General features: G+C 28.3%; 2 protein-coding genes across 2 annotated transcripts; one reads left to right on the top strand and one right to left on the bottom strand.

Annotated features, from left to right (window-relative positions):
* The first annotated feature begins 1,480 nt into the window (after window positions 1-1,480).
* On the top strand, window positions 1,481-20,327 carry LOC105623793 (zinc finger FYVE domain-containing protein 26). The gene is made up of 11 exons (XM_012205169.1): window positions 1,481-1,561; window positions 6,030-6,176; window positions 6,248-6,818; window positions 10,203-10,450; window positions 10,904-11,434; window positions 12,886-14,073; window positions 14,155-14,664; window positions 16,913-17,277; window positions 17,362-18,959; window positions 19,078-19,334; window positions 20,160-20,327. Exons 1-11 carry the CDS (start codon window positions 1,484-1,486, stop codon window positions 20,325-20,327), a joined length of 5,661 nt encoding a protein of 1,886 aa, XP_012060559.1. The 5' UTR covers window positions 1,481-1,483.
* On the bottom strand, window positions 3,854-4,718 carry LOC105623792. The gene is made up of 2 exons (XM_012205168.1): window positions 4,160-4,718; window positions 3,854-4,053 (listed from the first exon to the last, which is right to left on the bottom strand). The coding sequence occupies exons 1-2, from the start codon at window positions 4,716-4,718 to the stop codon at window positions 3,854-3,856; spliced, it is 759 nt and encodes a 252-aa protein (XP_012060558.1).
* Window positions 20,328-21,500: the final 1,173 nt, after the last annotated feature.

Raw genomic sequence — 21,500 nt, 5'->3', positions numbered from 1 at the left:
TAAATATATATGTAGTTTATATGCTAATATATTATTGGGTTGTCCAGAAAGTTCGTTCCGATGTTGAAGGAAAATTGAAATGCAGAAGATTTAAATTTTAGTATACATTTATTAAATTATATAGGTTAGTCGGCACGAACTTTCCAGACAACCCAATATATATGTATGCGGTTACATGATTTACTACTAATGATTAATTTTATATTAAAATAAATTTTATATGTTACAGGATATATGTTATATCTTGACTATGAAAGGAAAATATAGTGAAGTTGAATTATTGTTATCATGTAACTTGTTAAAAAGATTGTATCCAGTGTTATTATTTAAAATATTAAATGATTGTCCACAGGAAATAATGAGTACTCACGAAAGCTATGATAATGGTATTTCTATCTGTGAGTGCATCAACTTCTTCTTGGAGAAATGTTATTCCGATCTATACAATGATGATTATTTAAACAAATTATATGCGCTCTTAAAAAATCATATTAGAATTGTGGTATACATTTTACAGTGGAAGAAACAACATTATATAGATATGAAATTAAGTGCCAAAGAATCAAAAAATTCGCAATCTGATATGATTGAGCAGACAATATCTATAAAACAAATTTTGTCTCTTTTGCAAAAACACAATATACTTTTTGTCTTGAAACTAATAACAGATATACATGATCAAAATTATAGTGACATTCAAGATTTAGTGAAAGAAGTGTCTTTGAATCAATCCGTGAGTTTTCAAGCATATTGTTGCATAATAAACGTCTTAAAAGCCACTTTTTTATGTGAATTTTATAATGTGGAACATAAACAAATTACTAAATACTTCTCTGACATGATGTTACATTTATCTTCTTTGTTTCCTCTGTCATTAAGAATAGAGACAATGGAGAATATATTTTCCTTGTTATTTTTACGTTATGAAGATTTCAATGTTATAAATGTTAGTTCCAAAGATGATTGCAATATTCGTAAATCAATAGAATATGAGAAGTCTGGCTTCATAGCTAATAAATATGCTGTAAGAGACATGCTATACTATTTATGGAAGAGTACTTTGATTACAACAGAAGAAATTGATAAATTACAAGTACTCGGATCGCATAAAGAAATGCAACAACTTCGCGAAAATCTATCCACCTTTACATCAACATTGATAGATACTCGTTGGAGATTGAAATTTCATATGGGACTTTATTTTTTTGAAAATGTTGGTACGCCACAAGACGAGTCTGATAATCCCTCTGGTGTAAATAAATTAGAATCTGTGATCTCTCAAACACCGAGTTTTCCACATCGCATCACAGGAGACACATTTTTTTATAAAAGAGATAGTACCTCCGATGAAATTAAAGTTAAATCTGACAGTAGTTCGGAGTCTGGCTTATTAAGCAGAAATAAACGCAGAAAATGTTCACGAATTACTGCAGAAAAGACGGATCATCTGACAACGAAAGATAAACTATCCTTAATAAATTTAATGTTAGCCTCGAAAGAAAGTCTAATTGTACATTGTTTATGGAAAGGCAATTTTCAGAAAGCGCAAGAGGTAGTTGAGGTAATGTTATTTTATACTAATAATACATTATATCGAATTACTTATTTTCATAATATCATACATCGATCGGTTAACTTGACACTTATTCTCATATTTAACCGGGATTAACTTTGATAATTCAAGTTTGCGGCTATAATTTTATACAGAATGTCCAGTAATAACCGGATTATTTCTCGTGAGGTAAAATAGACTAAACTAATAACGAATTCGATTGGATGTACTCAGTGCATTAAATTACTGATGCATTAAAGCCGTCGTATATCGTAGAAATTGACGTAAATAAATATGTTTATTATAAATATAAAATCTGGTGAAATTTTGAAATACTCAATACACTTTATTATGCTGTGAGGTAAAATATTTTATAATTCGAAATATTTGCATTTCATTTTTACAAATTAAATCATTGTATAACGGCTTTAACAATTGGACGCACTAGTGCGTCCTCATTGCCTTTGCATTTCGCGGTGAGATATGATCGGGCTGTTATACACTTTCGAAGATCTTTAGAAATTAATTTCTTGTTAACTATTACGGAAAGTATAAAATGGTACAGGACTTTTCAACTTAATTTAGTTTTCGACTACCTGTTTATGAGAGGTGATGTGGTTATTAAACACTCTATCAGGGTTGGGAAAGTTACTTTTCAGATTACTTTATATGCTTTTGTTATAGAAATTGAATACAAAAAGTAATTCAAAATTGGAGCAAATGATAAAATATAATATAAAAAATAAAATATGCGAATATATTGTACTCAATTTGTATAATATTAGATCAGAGAAAAAGTTCTGCGATATTTTTTAGTTCAAAATTATATATATAATACTTATATATACATTTCATTAAAAATTATCAAAATTGAAATTTAAAAAAAGGACTTTTAAAGCTTGAAATCTCTATTTTTGAATATTTACTATATTTTTTGAATTTATGAATTTTGTAATTTTATATATATATATATATATAGAAACTACGAGTGGAAAAAAATGAAAAATTTTTAATTATCTATCTATATAGCTTTCCTTACAAAATTTTTTAAAAATGTGTCTACGATTTTTTATGATTTCCTGAGCTACTTGCGGATAACTAAAAAAGAGCATTCTGACTTTGATTGCTCATAAGTCTATTAAAAATCATCGTACTGTAATAAAAAAAAAACAGATTCTTAAAGCTGAAACATTGTTCTATTAAATGATATAAATACCAATTTAAGAAAAATAAAATATATATATATTTGAGCTAAAAATGACATTACTGTTCTTCTTACACTTCTTATAATTATTGCGCAATGGTTAAAAGAAAAGTAATGTCATATTTTTAGTCAAATTTATATACAATTCTACATTTAAAAAAATTAGTAATTGTTTCGATAGAACAAAGCTTTAGGAATCTGATTTTTTAATTGCGATATGATGATTTTTAACGGAGTTATAAGCAATCAAAATTAGAATGCTCTTTATTTAATCTGCAAGTATTGTAACTTGGTAACAAAAAGTCGTAGGAACATTTTTTAAAAACGAATTTTTAGGAAAAACTTTAAGCTTTTATGTCAGATAGAAAATTTCACAACGAATATATTCTGTAGATAATTTTGAACTAACGAAATACGATAGAACTTTTCCTCCGACTCAATACAATGTAATTTATAAATAACTTGTAAAGTAATTTTCCCAATTTTTCATTCTATATAATAACTTATTTTATTTCTAGATACGTAATTTTACAATGCGTAATTATCATTTGAATATGCACCTTCATTTCCTCATCATTCCATTTGACAACAATTTACAGTTTAGTTTTTTACTAATGTAATTTTATAGTCGACACATTTAATTGTTTTGTAAGATTGTAGTAAAGAAGATTTTTAAGAAAAGGTCAAATCGTTTACATTTTTTTTATATCTTTAAATAACAAATTTTATATATACGCCTTCATCTAGAAGTCACATACATCTAGTGTTACTCGTATTTGCATTTTTATTGTGTTTGAATTACTAACTTTTTATCTTCTATACAAATTAAATTAAGTTAAATAAATATTTTAATAATTTTTATGCCGCACAAACAAGTCACATCAAATTATCAATAATCATGATGTAAGATTGAGTACAATTATAATTAATGAATATTAGCACATTCATCGTTTAGAACTATAAACGTATTTCTTACTCGCACATCTAGGAAAATGTTTCTATTTCTAAATAAAAAAGTGCTGATAAACATCAACGGATATCTAAATTGGATTTATCTTAAATTATATGCGATTAACAAATAGCGAATGTATTAATATTCATATATTTCTTATTGCAGCTTCGAAAGTCTTGTATGTGTTGTATTCATATTCAGTAGCTTCATATTTAATAGATTCTTTCTCCTTTTTTAAATCCTTCACGAAAATGCCAGGCGGATTCATTGCGTAATATCGTTTGATGAACATGATTCTTTTTCGTGGAAAACAAAATTTACAACGGAAACAGCAGCAACACCATCCTAAAATATAGTATAATTTTCATATATATTATATTATATTATAATATTTCCATATAATAATTTTTAATAATTTTTCCAAGAAAAGATACAAACTTGATGAAATTACCTCTTTGACACCAACAAGGAATTGCCAAAAAAATATAAATTAACAACCAAATTCGGAGAACCAACCATGTCCTCGAAAGAATCATCTTCGCGGCCATTATGTCTTTCGTGCGCTGATAATCGTATAAAAGACATTCTATTGCTTTAATTCCGATTTGGCTCAGCTCTTCCTTCGTACAATTCTTCGATCGTTTTAAATCTATTAATGTTTTCAATGCTCCTTTTGATATATCCTTCGATTCTTTCTGACTATAATTCAGTACTTTTCCTTCCTTTATATCAAATTCCAGCTGCTGTTCGTATTCTATTTTAAGATTAGTGCTGTTGTATTCATCGTATGAATCTTTATAAGAATTTTTTTTATCTGCAACTCTAGGTTTTCTTTCCATATCATTCATTAAAAACTGATCCAAAGTAATTTTGATTTCTTCTTCATTTGTAGTTTTTTGGTCATATTCATACAAGTTATATTGTGTTTCTTGCGTTATCATGAAATATTCCGTTGTTTCTGTCTTACTAGTTGTAATATTCCTATCTCTTATAACTTGGAAAAAATCCATCTTTTTGTTTATTATTCCATAATGATTTGTTATCTCTTCGCGTTTTATTCTAACACTTTTATCTATTTATTTGCCAAGAAGAATATTTATTTCTTCTCTTTTCATTTATTATAATATGTGATTAATTACACGTATTAATTAGTACCTGTAGCAACGTTTGTTGTATCTTTTCTATAATTTTGTAATCTCTCAGAATTCCGTATATTTTTTTTGTTCTTATTAAAAAATTAATAAATATGATTAATATATGAACATTATATTCTTAGAATCAATGAATATGATTAATTGTTTGTATTAATTGATGTTATACATAAGTGGCCTGATTCATGGTTTTGGAGAAATACATTATATACTCAAAGAAAAAGCGGTACAATATAAAATGAGAAAAAATTAAGAAATTTGAATGCTCACAAACCATTTAATAATTATGATACAGAGAAAACGAAGATGGAGCTTGAAGAATGTATTATATTATTTTGACAAACTTTTGATACCTCTTTAATAATTAGTCATATTGAATCATGACGTTAGAAGCGAGAAATGACATGTTAATTTTTATTACGTGCCATTTGTAAATAAAGAGAATTATCCTTGGAAAATTAATTATCTCACTTAATCAGTACAAAACTAAAATATAAAACTACAAATTTCATTTTCATCTTTTAAACATCTTTGTAATAATTATGTACTGCTTTACAAGCATTTGAAATTTAAAAATTTTTTCCTATTTTCTACTTGTTTTTTTTTTTTGTAAGTATAGATTTAATAATGAAAAATGTTTGACACTTTCGCTTTTTCAATAAAAATATTTACCTTATCTAAATTATGTTTAAAACCAGCAATAAATGGTTTTTCTTGTTCGAAATTGAATATTTCTTTCATACGTGGTTGTAGCAAAAATATATTTGAATACCGGTTTTTACTTTCGGCGTTACGCTCATTGTAATATTTTACATGAGAATGTAATGGTTCATATCTGCTTTCATCTTTTACAAGAGATTTCAAATCCGTAAGATCCATTGGTTGAATCATTTCGTTTTCATTTTCTTCGTCGTAATTTGCATCATCCAACGCAATTTCAAAGACTTTGATATCCCGTACATCAATCTATACTGAATAACTATTATAACTTTGATCAAGATATTATGATTTGAATTAAAGATTACAAATAGAGTTTATTTTAAGTATTTAACTGCATGTGAAATTATCTGCAAGATACGAATCTGAATTATTAACAGTAATATAACTGCTTTTTGATTTAACATTTTAAGCTTCTTCTAATATCATTTAGAAATATATTCTGTTCCCTAGATGTTCCATATGGAAAACACACAATTGGATGGTGAGATTCGATTTTCAGAAGCACTACACACGTTTAAGCAGAATCTATATAAACACATTCGTACTTTAGACACAATAGATTCCTTTAAAGAAAACTCAAAAACTTCTACACTAGAGGTAAATATATTTTACGATTTGTATGCTAAATCTTATTGTAATATAAGTAAGATGTGTTAATACGTTTACAGAATATAAAATTTGCTGCACAGGAAGGTGTACAGTCCTCTAAATATATCAACCAACTTGAAACATTTTTAGCATCTCAACAAGTACATTTACTAATATTAGATACAAATATTCTACGTAGCAACGAAATATTAACTTTTAGCGCGCTAGATCTAAGTTTGACTATGGGCCAAACATATCAGATCTCGAGTAATCTATGTGATGTAGCGATGAAGTATCTAAAACTCTGTGAAACGTTTGACAGCACAGGGCATGCGAATTTTTTTTCAAAAATTTATCAATTGTTTTACGAAAATAGAAATAATGTGTCTGTGAACGTTATACTGTGTGATGTCAGAATTCCATTATATATAAAGGAATGGAGAGAAAACGATGCCACTTGGAACGAATTTGAGAATAATTATCATATGCTATATGACTTCAAAAGAATAGAGATTATGGAGACGCAGTCTTGCAGCAATAATTATATTTTAGGATTAAAAACGATAGAAAAAATATCCAATATTTTTGATAGCGAGAAATATCTTTACAACATTTACTTGTATCTACAGCTTATATCTACTATCATTCCAGGTATTAGTAAACTCGTTCATTTATTTATCTTATTTTATCCTTTCTTTTTTTACACAAAATTTATTTTTGATCATATTTTATTGAATTTTACAAGTAATACTACTCATACGCCGATTTTCCTGAGACTGTGCATACATGTAGTACATTGAAAAATATCTGATACTTTTTTTTTATATCTGCCCAAAAACCGTTTTAAGGTTAGAAAAACTCTTGAATGTATAGGGATGAATTCCAGTATTTGACGAAGTATTTGTACATTTGTTACAGAATGAGATATACGGTGATTTTCGAAGTTGCTGGATTTAAATCTGCTCCCAATTTTTGAGAATTCAATATGATGGAATCAATATGGCGGATTTGATTTTTTTTTTAAATGAAGTAAGACATTCTCGCTCTCTGCCGAACTTGGGAATAACCAACATGGAGACGATGAGAAACTATTCTCTTTTAAAAAATTTTTTTGGATTTAAAAAAAATTTTTATTTATTTTTGAGACTTGCTCACATATATTGAAATATAAAATATGAACATCTAATAATAATAATAATAATAATAATAATAATTTTATCTCCAGTTCCTTTATGTGCTTCACTTTAAAAAAGTCTCAAAAATAAACAAACAATTTTTCCAAAAATCCAAAAAAATTAAAAAAATTAAAAATGAAAAAAAAGGAATAATTTCTTGCCACCTCCACGTTGGTTATTCTCGGGTTCGACAGAAAGCGAGAATGTCTTGCTGTCTTCATTAAAAAAAAATTAAATCCGCCATATTGATTTCATCATATGAATTTTCAAAAAATTGGAGCAGATTTGGATTCAACAAAGCAACTTCGAAAATCATTGTATACCCCATTCTGTAACAGATGTACGAGTACTTCGTCAAATACTGGAATTCCTTTTTATATATTTATAAGGGCGTTTTCTATCCTTAAAACGGCTTTTGGGCAGATATAAAAAATACGTATCAGATATTTTTCAATGTACTACACTATATATATGTATGTACAGTCTCAAGGAAATCAGCGTATGATACTTGGATAGTGTTATTGTTAGTATATGAGAGTATTTGAAGTCGTCGATTACAAATTTGAAGTCGAAATTTAAAATCTAAAAGTCAAAATCTATATGAAAATATATATATCATATATATATATATATATATATATATATATGATAGTACAAATTAAAAATTAGTCTTATACACAATTGAAATTTTATACGTAAGTTTTTTAGACTTCTGATTTCAAATTTGATTATAATTTAAGTTAATGTTTGTTTGTTAATTTAAATTAAGTTTATGTTTGTGAATATATTAGATCTAATGTCGATAAAATTTATATTTTTTTTTTAATGAAAAAACTTTATATTTTATAACCTAAAATTAACAACAAAGATATGGCGTGTTTCTATCTTTCTTAATTTTTAAGATTAAAAAATTTGTTTGTTTTTAATATTTTTATTTATTGATTTTTTAATTTTATTTTTCTAATATTAATACAAGTAATAATCAAGTAATGGCTTCTAGAGTAAATCAAATGTAGAAAAGTAAATCAAATATAGAAAAAATCCAATATAGAAAAAAGTATGCAAGCCAATATTATAGTTCTTATTGCGAATATCTTAATGTTATTTATTCATAACAAAATGTAATAAAATCTAGACATTTCGACCATTATTAGATCATCTTCAATAGTAGTTTGAATACAATGTTTATGTAAATTCATCGTTCATCGTAGATTTCCCTTATCGTTCTCTCTTATCATTATAAATAATTGTCTTAAAACTTACAAAAATCAACAATAAGTTACAATTGATAGATTGAAAATTATTTTTTACAATATACCCACACAATAAACATAACTATATTAATTCATAATGACCGTATCAATTTTAATGATTTTTTGAAAAAATTTTAGAGAATCTTAAACAATTTTATTCAAATTTATAATGACTGTATTACTTTAATGACTTTCTTATTAAATTTGTTTAACTTGATGACAAATTTGATGACTTCTCACAAAAGGTTCTTAATTTGATATGTTGTAATTTGTCAAAAATGACGACTTCTATGCAAATATTGACCACGGTTGTTGCAAGAAAATGAAAATAGAAATATATAACACCAGCCTTTTCAAAATTGAGCAATTGATAAAAGAAACGGAATGGCAAATTGTGAATGAAATATGTACGAAGCAAAGCGGCGAGTAATAAACAAGCGAAATTTTTAGTGATTACATTCTCAATTTATATTTTTAATTATATTTTATATTATTTATATTCTCTAACTATTTTAATTCTAAGTCTTTTATAAGTCTCTTAAAACAATTATAATGATAGGAGAATGATAAGGGAAATTTAATGACGAATTTACATAAACATTGTATTCAAATACAGAAATACTATTAAAGATGATCTAATAATGATCGAAACGTCTAGACTTTATTACATTTTGTTATGAATAAATAACAAGATATTCACAATAAGAACCAGCGTTGATTTACATGCTTTTTTCTAATAATATATTGAATTATTTTATTTTTATTAATTTTTTGGTAAAAGTTGACAAAAAGGAATCCAGCCCTAACCTTGATCTTGACATATGTTATCAAGATCATGATCCTGAATGACCTCCAAGTTTTAGCTGTTGGCAGGAAAATAATTACTAACTTTGACTTAATAACTTTTTAACGAATAACGAGTGACATGCCGGCTAAAACTTATTGGAGGTCACTCATGATTATGATAACATATGTATGTCAATTTTTTTAAATAGAAACAAGCCACAAATATATGAATTATGAGTTTTTACTTCTTCAATTATCTAAACAGATTATGTTTTTATTAGTATTAATAAAGTGCAATAGTTATTTTTTTCCTGTGAAATAAGGAAATGTCTTTTCAGGAAATCCATGTTAGTTTCTTCTAAGATTTTCTTATAAAATTTTATTAAAATCAATATTTTTTTATATATTATGAGATTCTATTATTAGTTATCATTTTGGTCGCTATATTGGATCGGTTGTTTTAAATTATAAAATTTTAAATACAAATTTGAAATCAGAGCTCTTTTAAAAATATTAAGGCATTTAAAAATCTAAAGGCTTTTCAGAACATATTTATCTACATGAATTTTTTTCTTTTTAGCATAAATTTTTTGTATAAAAAGTGCTAATTTTGACTGGCATGTTATTTATTATTAATACAAAATAATTACATATCTATATTATTCATACATACATATAAGAACATGAAGATATTAATATATAATAAATTAATTGTGTTAAAACAGAAAAATTATAAAAAGATAGCTATTATATGAGACACTATACAGTAAGAAAAAAATTAAATTAATTACACATATACTAATTTATTATTTTATTTTTAGACGACACTAATATACAAACAATATCTGATTTATTAAAGACTCCATTACATCATTATTTTGGATATCAGATATTCGATTTGAATACGGAACCAGATAAGCTCGAAAAGATCGCTTCTAATTTGCAAGTGAACTTAATATACAGTATCCTTGTAAACGCATATCCGAATATTTCTTGTTATGATAAAAAAAAGTGCAGTAGTATTAAAGATTCGGAATACATTATACTGAATAAAAATCAAGAAGAATTGGTAGGAAACTAATCGTGCTAACTAATAAATAATATATACAATGTTTCATAAAGACCGTAACAATGCTTAAATTTCTAAAATTATTTTATTAAGACAAAAATTTTAATATGAAAATATCGAAGTTATAATATAAGTTTTCAATTATAAGTATTTGAAGTTAGCGAATCATACCGCTTAAAATTTTCGCATTTGAGTGTGATACAACACAAAGTGCTAAAAGCAAAAGCTACTTGTTGTTTTTTGTTAATATTGATATAAAAATTATGTATATGAAGATAAAATTATTGATATTTATGAACAAATTATTATAACCTTGATATTTGAATATTAGAGTCTTCATTTCAAAATATAATGTCAGGAATCTCTCCTTAAGCGTTGTTACGGTCTTTACAATCTCTGTATACATAATAATAAACAATATGTAATATAGTGTAATATGAAATATCTTTACAGGATGTAAAAAATGTAATAAAAAGACCAAATCAATATATTTCGGAAATATTGGCAGAACTTCTACAGATTTTATGCAACGTAAGTTCAGGACGATCTCATTTGGATAATTCGTATTTGAGAAGTATTTCTGATCATACAGATATACGAATGATTCTAAACAAAACATCAAATCTTATCAATCTCGATCTCGGCGAATTATCTGTAGGAGACGAAACATTGACATTTTTTTTGAATGTTTGGAACGTTATGTTTCTTCATGCGAGTTTAGATGTATGGTCCAAAGATCCGCCTCTCGAAAGTTTGAGACATACGATTTCATTGACATCGATCGGTTATATAATTGGTGATTTGGGCTTAGTGACACTCGCTGCTCTTCGATCAAAATTATTGGGTAAGCTCGCGAACGATATTAAATTCTTCACGCGAGTGGAAGAGCTCAATGAATTGGCATGGCAGGATTTAGATCTTGTGCAAAATCCAAGGATTATCTTCGCCATGGCTAATGAGTTTTACGGCACGCCTGAGATTCGTGTAAGCTGACGCATCGATTAATTAATTACACTATTCAATAAAAATTTAATTTTTGACATAAAAATGAGGATTTACATAGTTTTTGAGTATTGAATCACGTTTGAATGTGATCCGAATTACTCTATCACGTCAATTTTGAGAAATTTGCGATTACAGTTATGAAAGAGAAATATTTTGGCATATTATATCTATATTATGTAACGTGTTGGAGAAATTTTATTATAATTAGAATTAATATTGTCAGGATTTTCAGTCCTTTAAAGGAATTTATCATGCCGATTAAAAAAATATTTATTAATAACTTTATTGCAATAAAGTTGCGACTTATATAGACTTTTAAGAATCTCTCTCTGTATGATTTAATTCCGTTATTCAAACTTAAAAATTATATAGTTGCTGAATACTACTTTGTTTAATATATGATTCATCTATATCAGTTTGATAATTTAATGTAAATTTGAAAAAAATTTAATTATTCCAAAAATTCAAACATTCTTAAATTTTGATATCTGCCATATTGATTAAATTTTGAATTTTATTGATTATCAAATTAGTATTCAACGACCTGAAAAATCCTGAAGTGTGAATAATAATATATTAAAAAATATTTTTTACATCTTTCATATTTTGAACAATTTGAACCTTATTCTAATAATCGCTAATAAAAAAAATGAATGCAGTACACGAAACACCAGTAATATCACGTGATACTTATTTTTCTTTATTTTTAATGTATATTTATCAAAAGTCTAATACTTTGAACATATGTCCATAAAGTTTTAAGTGTACATTTGAGTAGCACGCACGAATGTTCGCTCGTCCATTTGCTTTGTTTAGCAAATTATCACATATTATTATTATAGTTATAAGTCTATAAGTTTATAGACTAGTACATAATTAGTAATAAACTATTTTCACTTTACTTTTTTAAAAGTTATTTTAAAAATGTGTTACGATTTTTCTCTTAGTCACTGGTACAATAGATCCCGGAGATAGGGACATAAATGATAAAGTTTTCTACAAAAAAATATGTTTGACTATTTAAAAGATTTGTTCTTTAAACTTTTTTGATATTAAATAATAATCTATCTTCTAAATATATTTCATATCAAAATGTAGCAATATTTCAAAGAATATATCTTTAAACAGCACCGTCTTAAATTCACACAAGAAATTTGTATTTAAGCATGAAGATTTGATTGTGAAATATTTTGATCGTCTAATAATCTTAAATTTTAACTAAATTTTGGTTATTATATATAAAGGATACAGAATCTATATAAAAATTGGAAAAGTTCTTCCTCAAAATTGTAACGTGATAGAATATCAATCACTTTAGTATACGGAATCGTATCCAGCATCTAAACAATTATCACCTATGCTCATTTTTTTGTTAAACAATTATTTGTCGTAGTAAAGGATGGATATGATCAATGTATTCAAAATTATAGGTGTATGAAGCACAGACATTAAACGATGCGTTAAATGAAGCGACTAATGATTATATCGCGTATTATTCATTGATGTCATCTGATGAGTCTGTAAATGGGCCAAAACAAAAAATCAGCTTATTCAATCTTGTGAGGCAATATCAAAACATATTTTCACGAGATACTGATGGTGAGACAAACGCTAACAGGAGTTTGCCTTCAATAGCCGATTTCGAAAAATTAAACGAAGATATAAATCTGGAATACATGACGTCTAATTATACATACGAAGTGATACTAAAATATTCCAAATATAATATATCTAATGTCACAATCACAAATTTTATACAGACATCACTTTGGCAGACTCGTATATTAAGAACTAGTTTATTGCAATATCTGGAAAGACATTGTTGGCTCGTCTCTTATCTTGTACAGAGAATGCATAACGAAAATCCGACTATTTTAGAGAATAATTATGATAATGTAAAACGTATAGTGTGTTTTGAGAATCTTGTGAATTCTCCGTGGATGAACAAGCTAAAATTCTTATTTAACAATAATCAAATTCTCGCCGCTATTCATGATAGCATACCTGAGCACGAGTTATGGCATTATTTTGAACTTAGGAAAGATAAAAATTGGCAGGATTCTTTGGACATGTTAAACGCTCTAGCTGACATCATTATAAAATACAATGCAGAATTACAGCGCTTCAAGGATTTGATTTTAAGTCACATGCTCTCCAATTTAGATATACTATCTGTCACAAGTATGCTGCAATATTTGTATCAAATCAAAGATATATATATATTAACGCAAACGATATTACACAATGTTAACAAGTGGCCTATGATTTTATGTGAGCACGCATTATGTCACGCATTGCAGCACGAGCACAATCATAAATTGCCAGTGTACTGCAAACATCGGATGAATGATATCTTGTGCAGAATAACGATCTTCCATAAAATGATTCCGTACTGTATGAATAAGTCAAACATTACGTGGTACGATATTGTATATTGTACGAAGAAGATCGATCCATTTAAAATTATTAAGTGTCTGATCGACGCAGATCAGTTCGAGTTATGTTTGGAATGGCTGGAATGTCAAGCGTTTTCTCTGGAGATGCAAACCCCTGTGAGCCAAGACTTTTTAATAGGTCTTTTAAAAAACGACCAGCAAGATTTCAAGCAAGCTTTAAAGGTAAACAAGAATTTATTTATAAAGATCATAATCATATGATCAGCTTCGAAAATACTTATCATTGATTCGATAATATTTTAGTTTCTTCAAGCGTTACCGTTGAGTCAGCCAATGAAAATATGTAAAGGGGTGCTTAAAAAATTAGAATCTATCAGCGCATTACAATTTATCACTAATTATTTGTTAGACTATTGCAAAATAGCAGAGCGACCGAAGTATCGGAAAACTTTGATAGGATTACAAATTCTAAAGCTGTTGGAAGATAAAGACAGATCGCTATATATCCATTTGATAAAAGAGCCATTATTGATGTTGGAACAATTATTAATGAATTGTAAATTTGAAAATATTCAAAACATTTTGAATTCGCTGCAAGAGAATTTACAACATCCCGATATAGGTATCAACAATTTTTATGAAGTTATAAAATTTTACGCCAAAAAGTCGTTAGATTTTCGTGTATCATTTCGGCGTGACGGTACAAAACATAAAACCAAAAATATGTCACAATCTAATCTTGAGGCAGAAAATAATCAATTTGTTATGCCTGTCAATGTACCTACTAAGGAGGAATGGGTCCCGAATGATAGGGTAACTTGAAAACATTCAAAACTATGCTTTAATCAATATATATATTGTATTACACATACACACACGCGTGCGCGTATACAGAATGTTCCAAAAGTGACAATAAATCTTTCGCACAGGGGTAGAATGGATTAAACTGAGAAAGAAAGTCCTCTTTGCAATAGTTTTTTTGCTCAAAATTGCCGAAAATTGGTTTTTAATAATTTTTTACTCAAATACTATCAACTTTACATAAAAATTGCAAGAGATAAAAATTGTTTATTTTCTTCTCCTAGAGCTCTAAGAATTTTTTAAGAATTTTTTCAGAAATTTTTAATACCGTGTTTTCTCGTATTGGTATAAAAATAAGAAAATACAATATTAAAAAGAAAATACAGTATTTATAAGAAATTCTGAAAAAATTCATACAGCTCTACGAAAAGAAAATTGACATTTTGTCTTTTGTAGTTTTTCTGTAAAGTTGATAGTATTTGAGTAAAAAATTATTGAAGATCAATTTTTGACAATCTTTAGTAATTAATATTTGTAAACTATTGAAAATTATAAAATGGTAGAGAACTTTTCTTCTCGGTTTAATCTTCTGCCTCTGGGCGAGAAAGATTTATCGTTATTTTTGGAACACCCTGTATATATGTATACCAGGTATTCAAAATAAAGTGTTACAAATTTTTATCTCGGAAATACGGCATTATTGAGAAAAATTATTCAGAAAAAAGTTGTAGGATTCAAAAAAATCTATTTACTGATCTTATCAGTTTGACTTTGGGTGGCATCGCCAAAATTAAGTTAAAATCGTCGATTTTTTTTAATGGAATACTCTACTTTTAATTTCAGAATCTAATAGTCGATGTCGAGAGTTTTCCAAAACACTATAATAAAGTTATTTTTTTTATTAAGTACTTTTTGAGTTATGCTTGAAAGTTACAGTACCACTGGCATTAGGATCATCCAGAGAGAATCAAGGAAGAATGGAGCGGACTCATTCGGAAGCTACCATGTTTAGCGTGCCGTTGGCATGGGAGTAGGTAGATATAGTAGAAACGTGATGGAACTATTGTACCGCACTAGTATTGCAAGCTACTTGTATGTATGATATATATATATATATATATACATGTAGTAGATACATATACACACATAAGCTATAAATGGCGGAACCAATCAGAGAAGAGAAACGCTGTTCGCTCCATTCTCTCTTGATTCTCTCTGGCATTACTTAAGGTGTTCGACCGATGGCTAAAATCTCTTGAATGTTGTTCATGTCCTCGATAACATTCATCAAGATCAAGCCATGGAGATTATTCTTCTTATTTTTATTTTTGCACTAAAAATTCATTTTTACGTAAAAATGAAAATAAAAGATATAATCTCCAATGGCTTTGATTTTGACAAACGATATCCAGAATGTGATCCTGCACAACTTCAAGAGGCCGTCGGACACCTTAAGTAATGTTAATTACTTAATGTCAGTATTGTAACTTATAAGCACCAACAGCAACTCGAAAAGTATTTAATAAAAAATAACTTTATTGTAGTTTTGGAAAGCTCTCGACATCGACTATTAGATTCTGGAATCAAAAATAGGATATTCTATTAAAAAAAATCGACGTAACTTTAATCTGATCTTGGCGACACCACCCAAAGTCAACTGATCAGTAAATAGATCTCTTTGAATCTTACAACTTTTTTCTAAACAATTTTTCTCAATAATGCCGCATTATCGAGATAAAAATTTGTAATGCTTTATTTTGAACATCCGGTATAGAGCTGTGCGTGCGTGCGCGCGCGAGAGCATGCCTATGTATACACAACGTGTTTCAGATCTGTATCAGCTATTTAAAACTGATGTATATGGTTTTTGTAAATGATTCCAAAATTTTAATAAATAAATCGGATACGTACTGGTGATATTTTCAACTTCTGGTTCTGGCCGAAATAAGTCATCCAAACAGGAAGTTTCTTTTTTCGATTTTCGAGTAGAACATGGTATTTTTTTATTGCTGATTCGTATTTTACGAAAAAATATAAAACTTTTTTCAAAAATGTTTGTATTAATATGAAATAATTTTGAAGTTCGATTAAAAAAAAATCAACTTCTGGTTAAAATAGCTCATTTGTGATCGGAACCGGATTTTTTTTATAAAAATCATTTACCTCGGTTTTAAATGGGTGATCTGATATACATACATTATAAAAAAAATATATAGTAAATTATTAGCAAATTTACATAATGAAATCTGATATTTAACAGGCTAGAGAATGCAGTTGCTGCAAAGCTGTGATATTTTCAATGTTTAACAGACGACATCACTGTCGACGATGTGGCCGTATTATTTGTGCTATGTGTTCTCGGCATCGTATGCAAGTTGCTGGTTATCCCAGTTCCGTGTTGGTACGCGTGTGCGATGATTGCAAACATCAAACGATATTACAGATGCGTGCGGCGCAAGGTGTTCCATCGACATCCAGTAATGAGCTATTTGATTATTGGCGATTGACAAAAGATGAAAAACATAATCACACCATAAGAGAAGAGTTCTCATTTGAATACGCGCCAAATATTTCGCTGTGTCTTGCTATTCTTAACTTATATTGCGATTCTAAAATATATACCAGGTAATAAGTATAGTGAGAAAGATAAGAAATATAATAAAATATATTTAATTTATAAGAAATAAATAAAATAATTTCTTTATATAGTTTCTTATTAGACCGTTGCGATGAGATGAAGCGATTACTCCAACCCGTTAGTGGCGACAGGATAAATCCCGAAATCGATCATGCGGTAATCATCAAGATGATACGTTCTCTGTTAACTGCAGCTAAAATGAAATGCGCGAAATTTGGATTTAATACTGGCCTCGCGCACTGCGATCGATTCTTATCGCAAGTGGATCTAATTGCAACTCTAGTCCAATCCGATTGTGTGACTCTTATACCGATGGACGATCTCGACGAGCACACGCTGAGGAAATTGCGTGATCTCCTCACCGAGAAGGAGCGTTGGACGTTGGCGTTGGACGTCAGCACAAAGGCAGGATTGGATACACAGGGTGTGTGGGCCGCTTGGGGAAAAGCTTGTTTGAAGGTGGGACATTTAGAACAGGCAAAAGAGAAGTTTCAACATTGCCTTGATAAAATTACACATGAGGATCTTGACGATTGGGTCATGCTATTTTATCCCAAGGAGCTGATCGAAAGTCCTAAGAAAGAGTTAACGGTAAAAATGACGCAGTCCACGCAGAAGGAGAACGAAATATCGGATGAGGAAAAACAAGCGTGCAAAACTGGTCACTTGAGAAGAAACGAATATTTTAAATGTCGACCGCTAAAAGATCCACCATTGCTAACGGAGATTCTACAAATATTAGATACTTTAAGCATTTATCGATCCCGAACACAACATCCAAGTCCACAATCCAAGTCTGATACGGCGCAAGAAATCCTGCAAACGCTCAATAGTCTGAAAGCTGTTAGCCAAAATCAATTTAACGTTAAATATGTAATACCCGCTAATCAAACGGTTTATTATCAAGAAAGTTTGTATTATCTATTGGCATACGGAAGTTACACCTCTATTTTACAATTTTTCTTGAGACATAAAGAGTTTGATAAATGTCTTGTATATATCTTAGATAATAACATAGAACGTGATCTATTTCTTAATAGAGTTTATTTGTACTGTTTGAAGAACGGCCACGTTGAGAAACTTCACAATGCGATGAGGACGAAAGATCCTACTTTAATTACTTGGCGGAAATATTTAATATCCGTCTGTCATTTCATGGAAAGAAAACAATATTGGCATATTTTATATCAGATACAGCTCTTTATGAGAGACTATGTACGAGCATCGATAACGTGCATCCGTTTTTATACCAATGAAGCGAATACTTATTCAGATTTGCACAACAGGGCGCATCTGTTACAAGATGCTCAAAAGCATTTGGAATTGGAATTGCAGACAGAGAGCTTGACTAAAAGAAGAAAAAACATAAACTTTGATCACAGCGGCCAAAATACTTTAATGATGGAACCCTCAGAGATAGACAGACATATAAACACTATATGCAGACAGATGGAAATCGTCAAGTTTCTAACAAACTGTGAAAAAGAGGAAAGATCTTCAACTGAATTTTTTAATCTCTTTCCAGATATTGACAGCGATAATTTTCAGACACTTCAGTTACCTACATTATTTGGCAACCAACAACAGAAGATACATCTAGCCGTTTTAGCTATATTATGCGGTCGCGATATTGAAGAAGGATTTGGCATAGCTTTCAGAATAATGCAAGGTTAGTAGCAATCGGTGATGTGGAATGAAATTTATATACAAAATGCAATAAACTCATAATAATATGTGTTATAGATAAACTAATATTTTGTCAATGTGTGTCTGTATCACTTTTACAGATTATAATCTTCCACAACAGAAGGTGTATTCTTTAGCTGGCCATGTGTTAGCTTTAAAAAATAATATAGCTGCAATTGAGCAATTGATCAAGTGTTGCCGTAGCTCTGGAGCACCTAATGCCCACATTATTTCGGATCATGTTTTGGCACACTGTGTGAAATTATTGTTAACTCATTCGTTCAACACTGAACAGATTCCAACAATCAAACATCACATAGATATTTTAATCAGGCTAATAATCGACACAGAATTAAGAGTGAGATCCTTTTCAATTATATCAATATACAGGATGATTCAGCTAAATTTTATGATCTGTTTTGACTCTGACTTTTGTCCCATTGACATGAGGTCAGTTATATTTGAGATATGGACTTATGATAGTAGATTTTATCTGATAAAGTTTCCAGGTTATCTAAATTATGTTCTCTAAAAATTATTAAGAGATGGAAGGATGCTAGATAATCGTGGATTTTGTTCCACAAAACTTGCCATACTTTTAAGAGTAATTAAAGCTCTTATCATGTTTTTAGATTTAAAAAGTGTATTCAAGAATTTGAAATTTATACTTTTTAATAAATTTTCGTTTTGCAGTGTAAAAATCAGTGTAAAAATCTTAGGATGAAATACGTTGATTGATCAATGTCTGAAATTTTGTAGTGGTCAACAGAATTTTGATTTTTGTAAAATTACATCAATTTTTGTTTGACTTTGAGATAATTTTCAATTAGTACAATCATGTTAGTACAATCATGACTTTATTATTTTATGACTTTATTATTTTAAATTTTAAAATTAAAAAAATGAATTTTTGTTTGATTTTTAGATGAGCTTTTCGTCCTAAAAATGTTATCAGATAAGATTTGAAGATGCCATAATAAGCTCACATCTTAGATGTGACTCAGATATAACTCTCTCTCAAAAGTCAAAAGTTTTATGCTAAAATAAATCATAAAATTTAGTTAAATCACTCTATATCAATATATGAGCATGTAAATACATAAACTTTGTAACACTTTAAATATGTCAAAAGAGATTTCTAATGTACTTTATTTATATATTTTGCAATATTATTCTTTTCCAGATAAATGCATACATTGAAAATAAACAACTAAAAGCTGCATACTTGCTTGCAGTGAAGTATTCTAGAGCACAAGATATAAGGAGGATCTTAAAAGAATCAGATAGACTTGGTCAAAGTGCAATTAAAGCAATATGCTTAAAATGGCTACAACAAAAACCGAAAAAATAAGTTTGAATCTATTCTGACAAAAAAAATTGAAAATAAAACAAATATGTAATAATCTATATGCAGGATGTTCAAAAATTTCGAAATTTAAAGATTGCTACTGAAATGTCTAATCAATAAAAAATTAATCTTTATCAGAAATAAAAATGATTTTTTTTTGTTTTGATAATACAGTTTAATTTTAATTTTTCATAAAATATGTAAATCAATTCTCCATTTCATGTAAAAAAATATTAAATCACCCAAAATGAATTACTTATAAGAAATATATTTTATTCTAAAATATATTAATTAAATATATTTTGGATGCATAAAATATCTTATAAAATATCTTATTTTTCATGATCTTAATATTATTTGCGAAATGCTTTAAAAAAATTGATTTGTATAAAAATTCATGTAGAAAGAACGCAAAACCTTATTTAAAAAAAAACATTGTCTCTATCAAAGTTCAAAAAATTTTTTATATTTCTATATTATATTAGGTATAGTAAAAAGAAATCCATTATTTTTGCATGAAATTGAATGGAAAAATAATGGATTTCTTTTTACTACACCTAATATACTATTTTTCTTAATTTTTATTATCTAGGGATTATACTGGGAAACAAAATTTTATTTCTCATTTTGTTTCACATGTTTATGGTTATTTTTTAACATCTGTAAAAAAAACAATAGGAGCTCCTAGAATTTTTTAATTGGAGTAAAATGTACGTTTAAACCTTGGTTACATTTAAAGACTTATCTTTTAGGCTATTGATCGAAATATTAAGTGCTATTAACTTAAAGTACTTTTTTTGTTAAAGATTTATTATGCGATTTTACAGTACCCTACAGGGCATTCTATTGAGAAATACTATTGAGGATGAATCAAATATAAACCAGAATTATTTTTGTACGCGCCGCGAGGTAAACAGACAGGTGCAGTTTCTAAGCGTTATAGGTAGAGATGTCTGAAGAAGATTAGGGGACCTCACATTGTGACCTCGCTCCTTTAGTCAATATTATGAGCAAGAGGTACCCTCATCCTTTGACTTATATAATCAAAGCCCTCATCCATTGCATGGATTATTATCAAGTTTCTTACGACGGAGGATCATCCGAAATTTTGAGAAGGCTTAAAGCACAGTTCGGGGACAACAGAAGGCTCAAATGAATGTGTGGTATAAATAATTT

Source organism: Atta cephalotes, assembly GCF_000143395.1.
Source record: "Atta cephalotes unplaced genomic scaffold scaffold00064, whole genome shotgun sequence".
NCBI lineage: Eukaryota > Metazoa > Arthropoda > Insecta > Hymenoptera > Formicidae > Atta > Atta cephalotes.
Note: the sequence above shows the minus strand (reverse complement) of the source record. Positions and strands in the feature narration are given on the sequence as shown.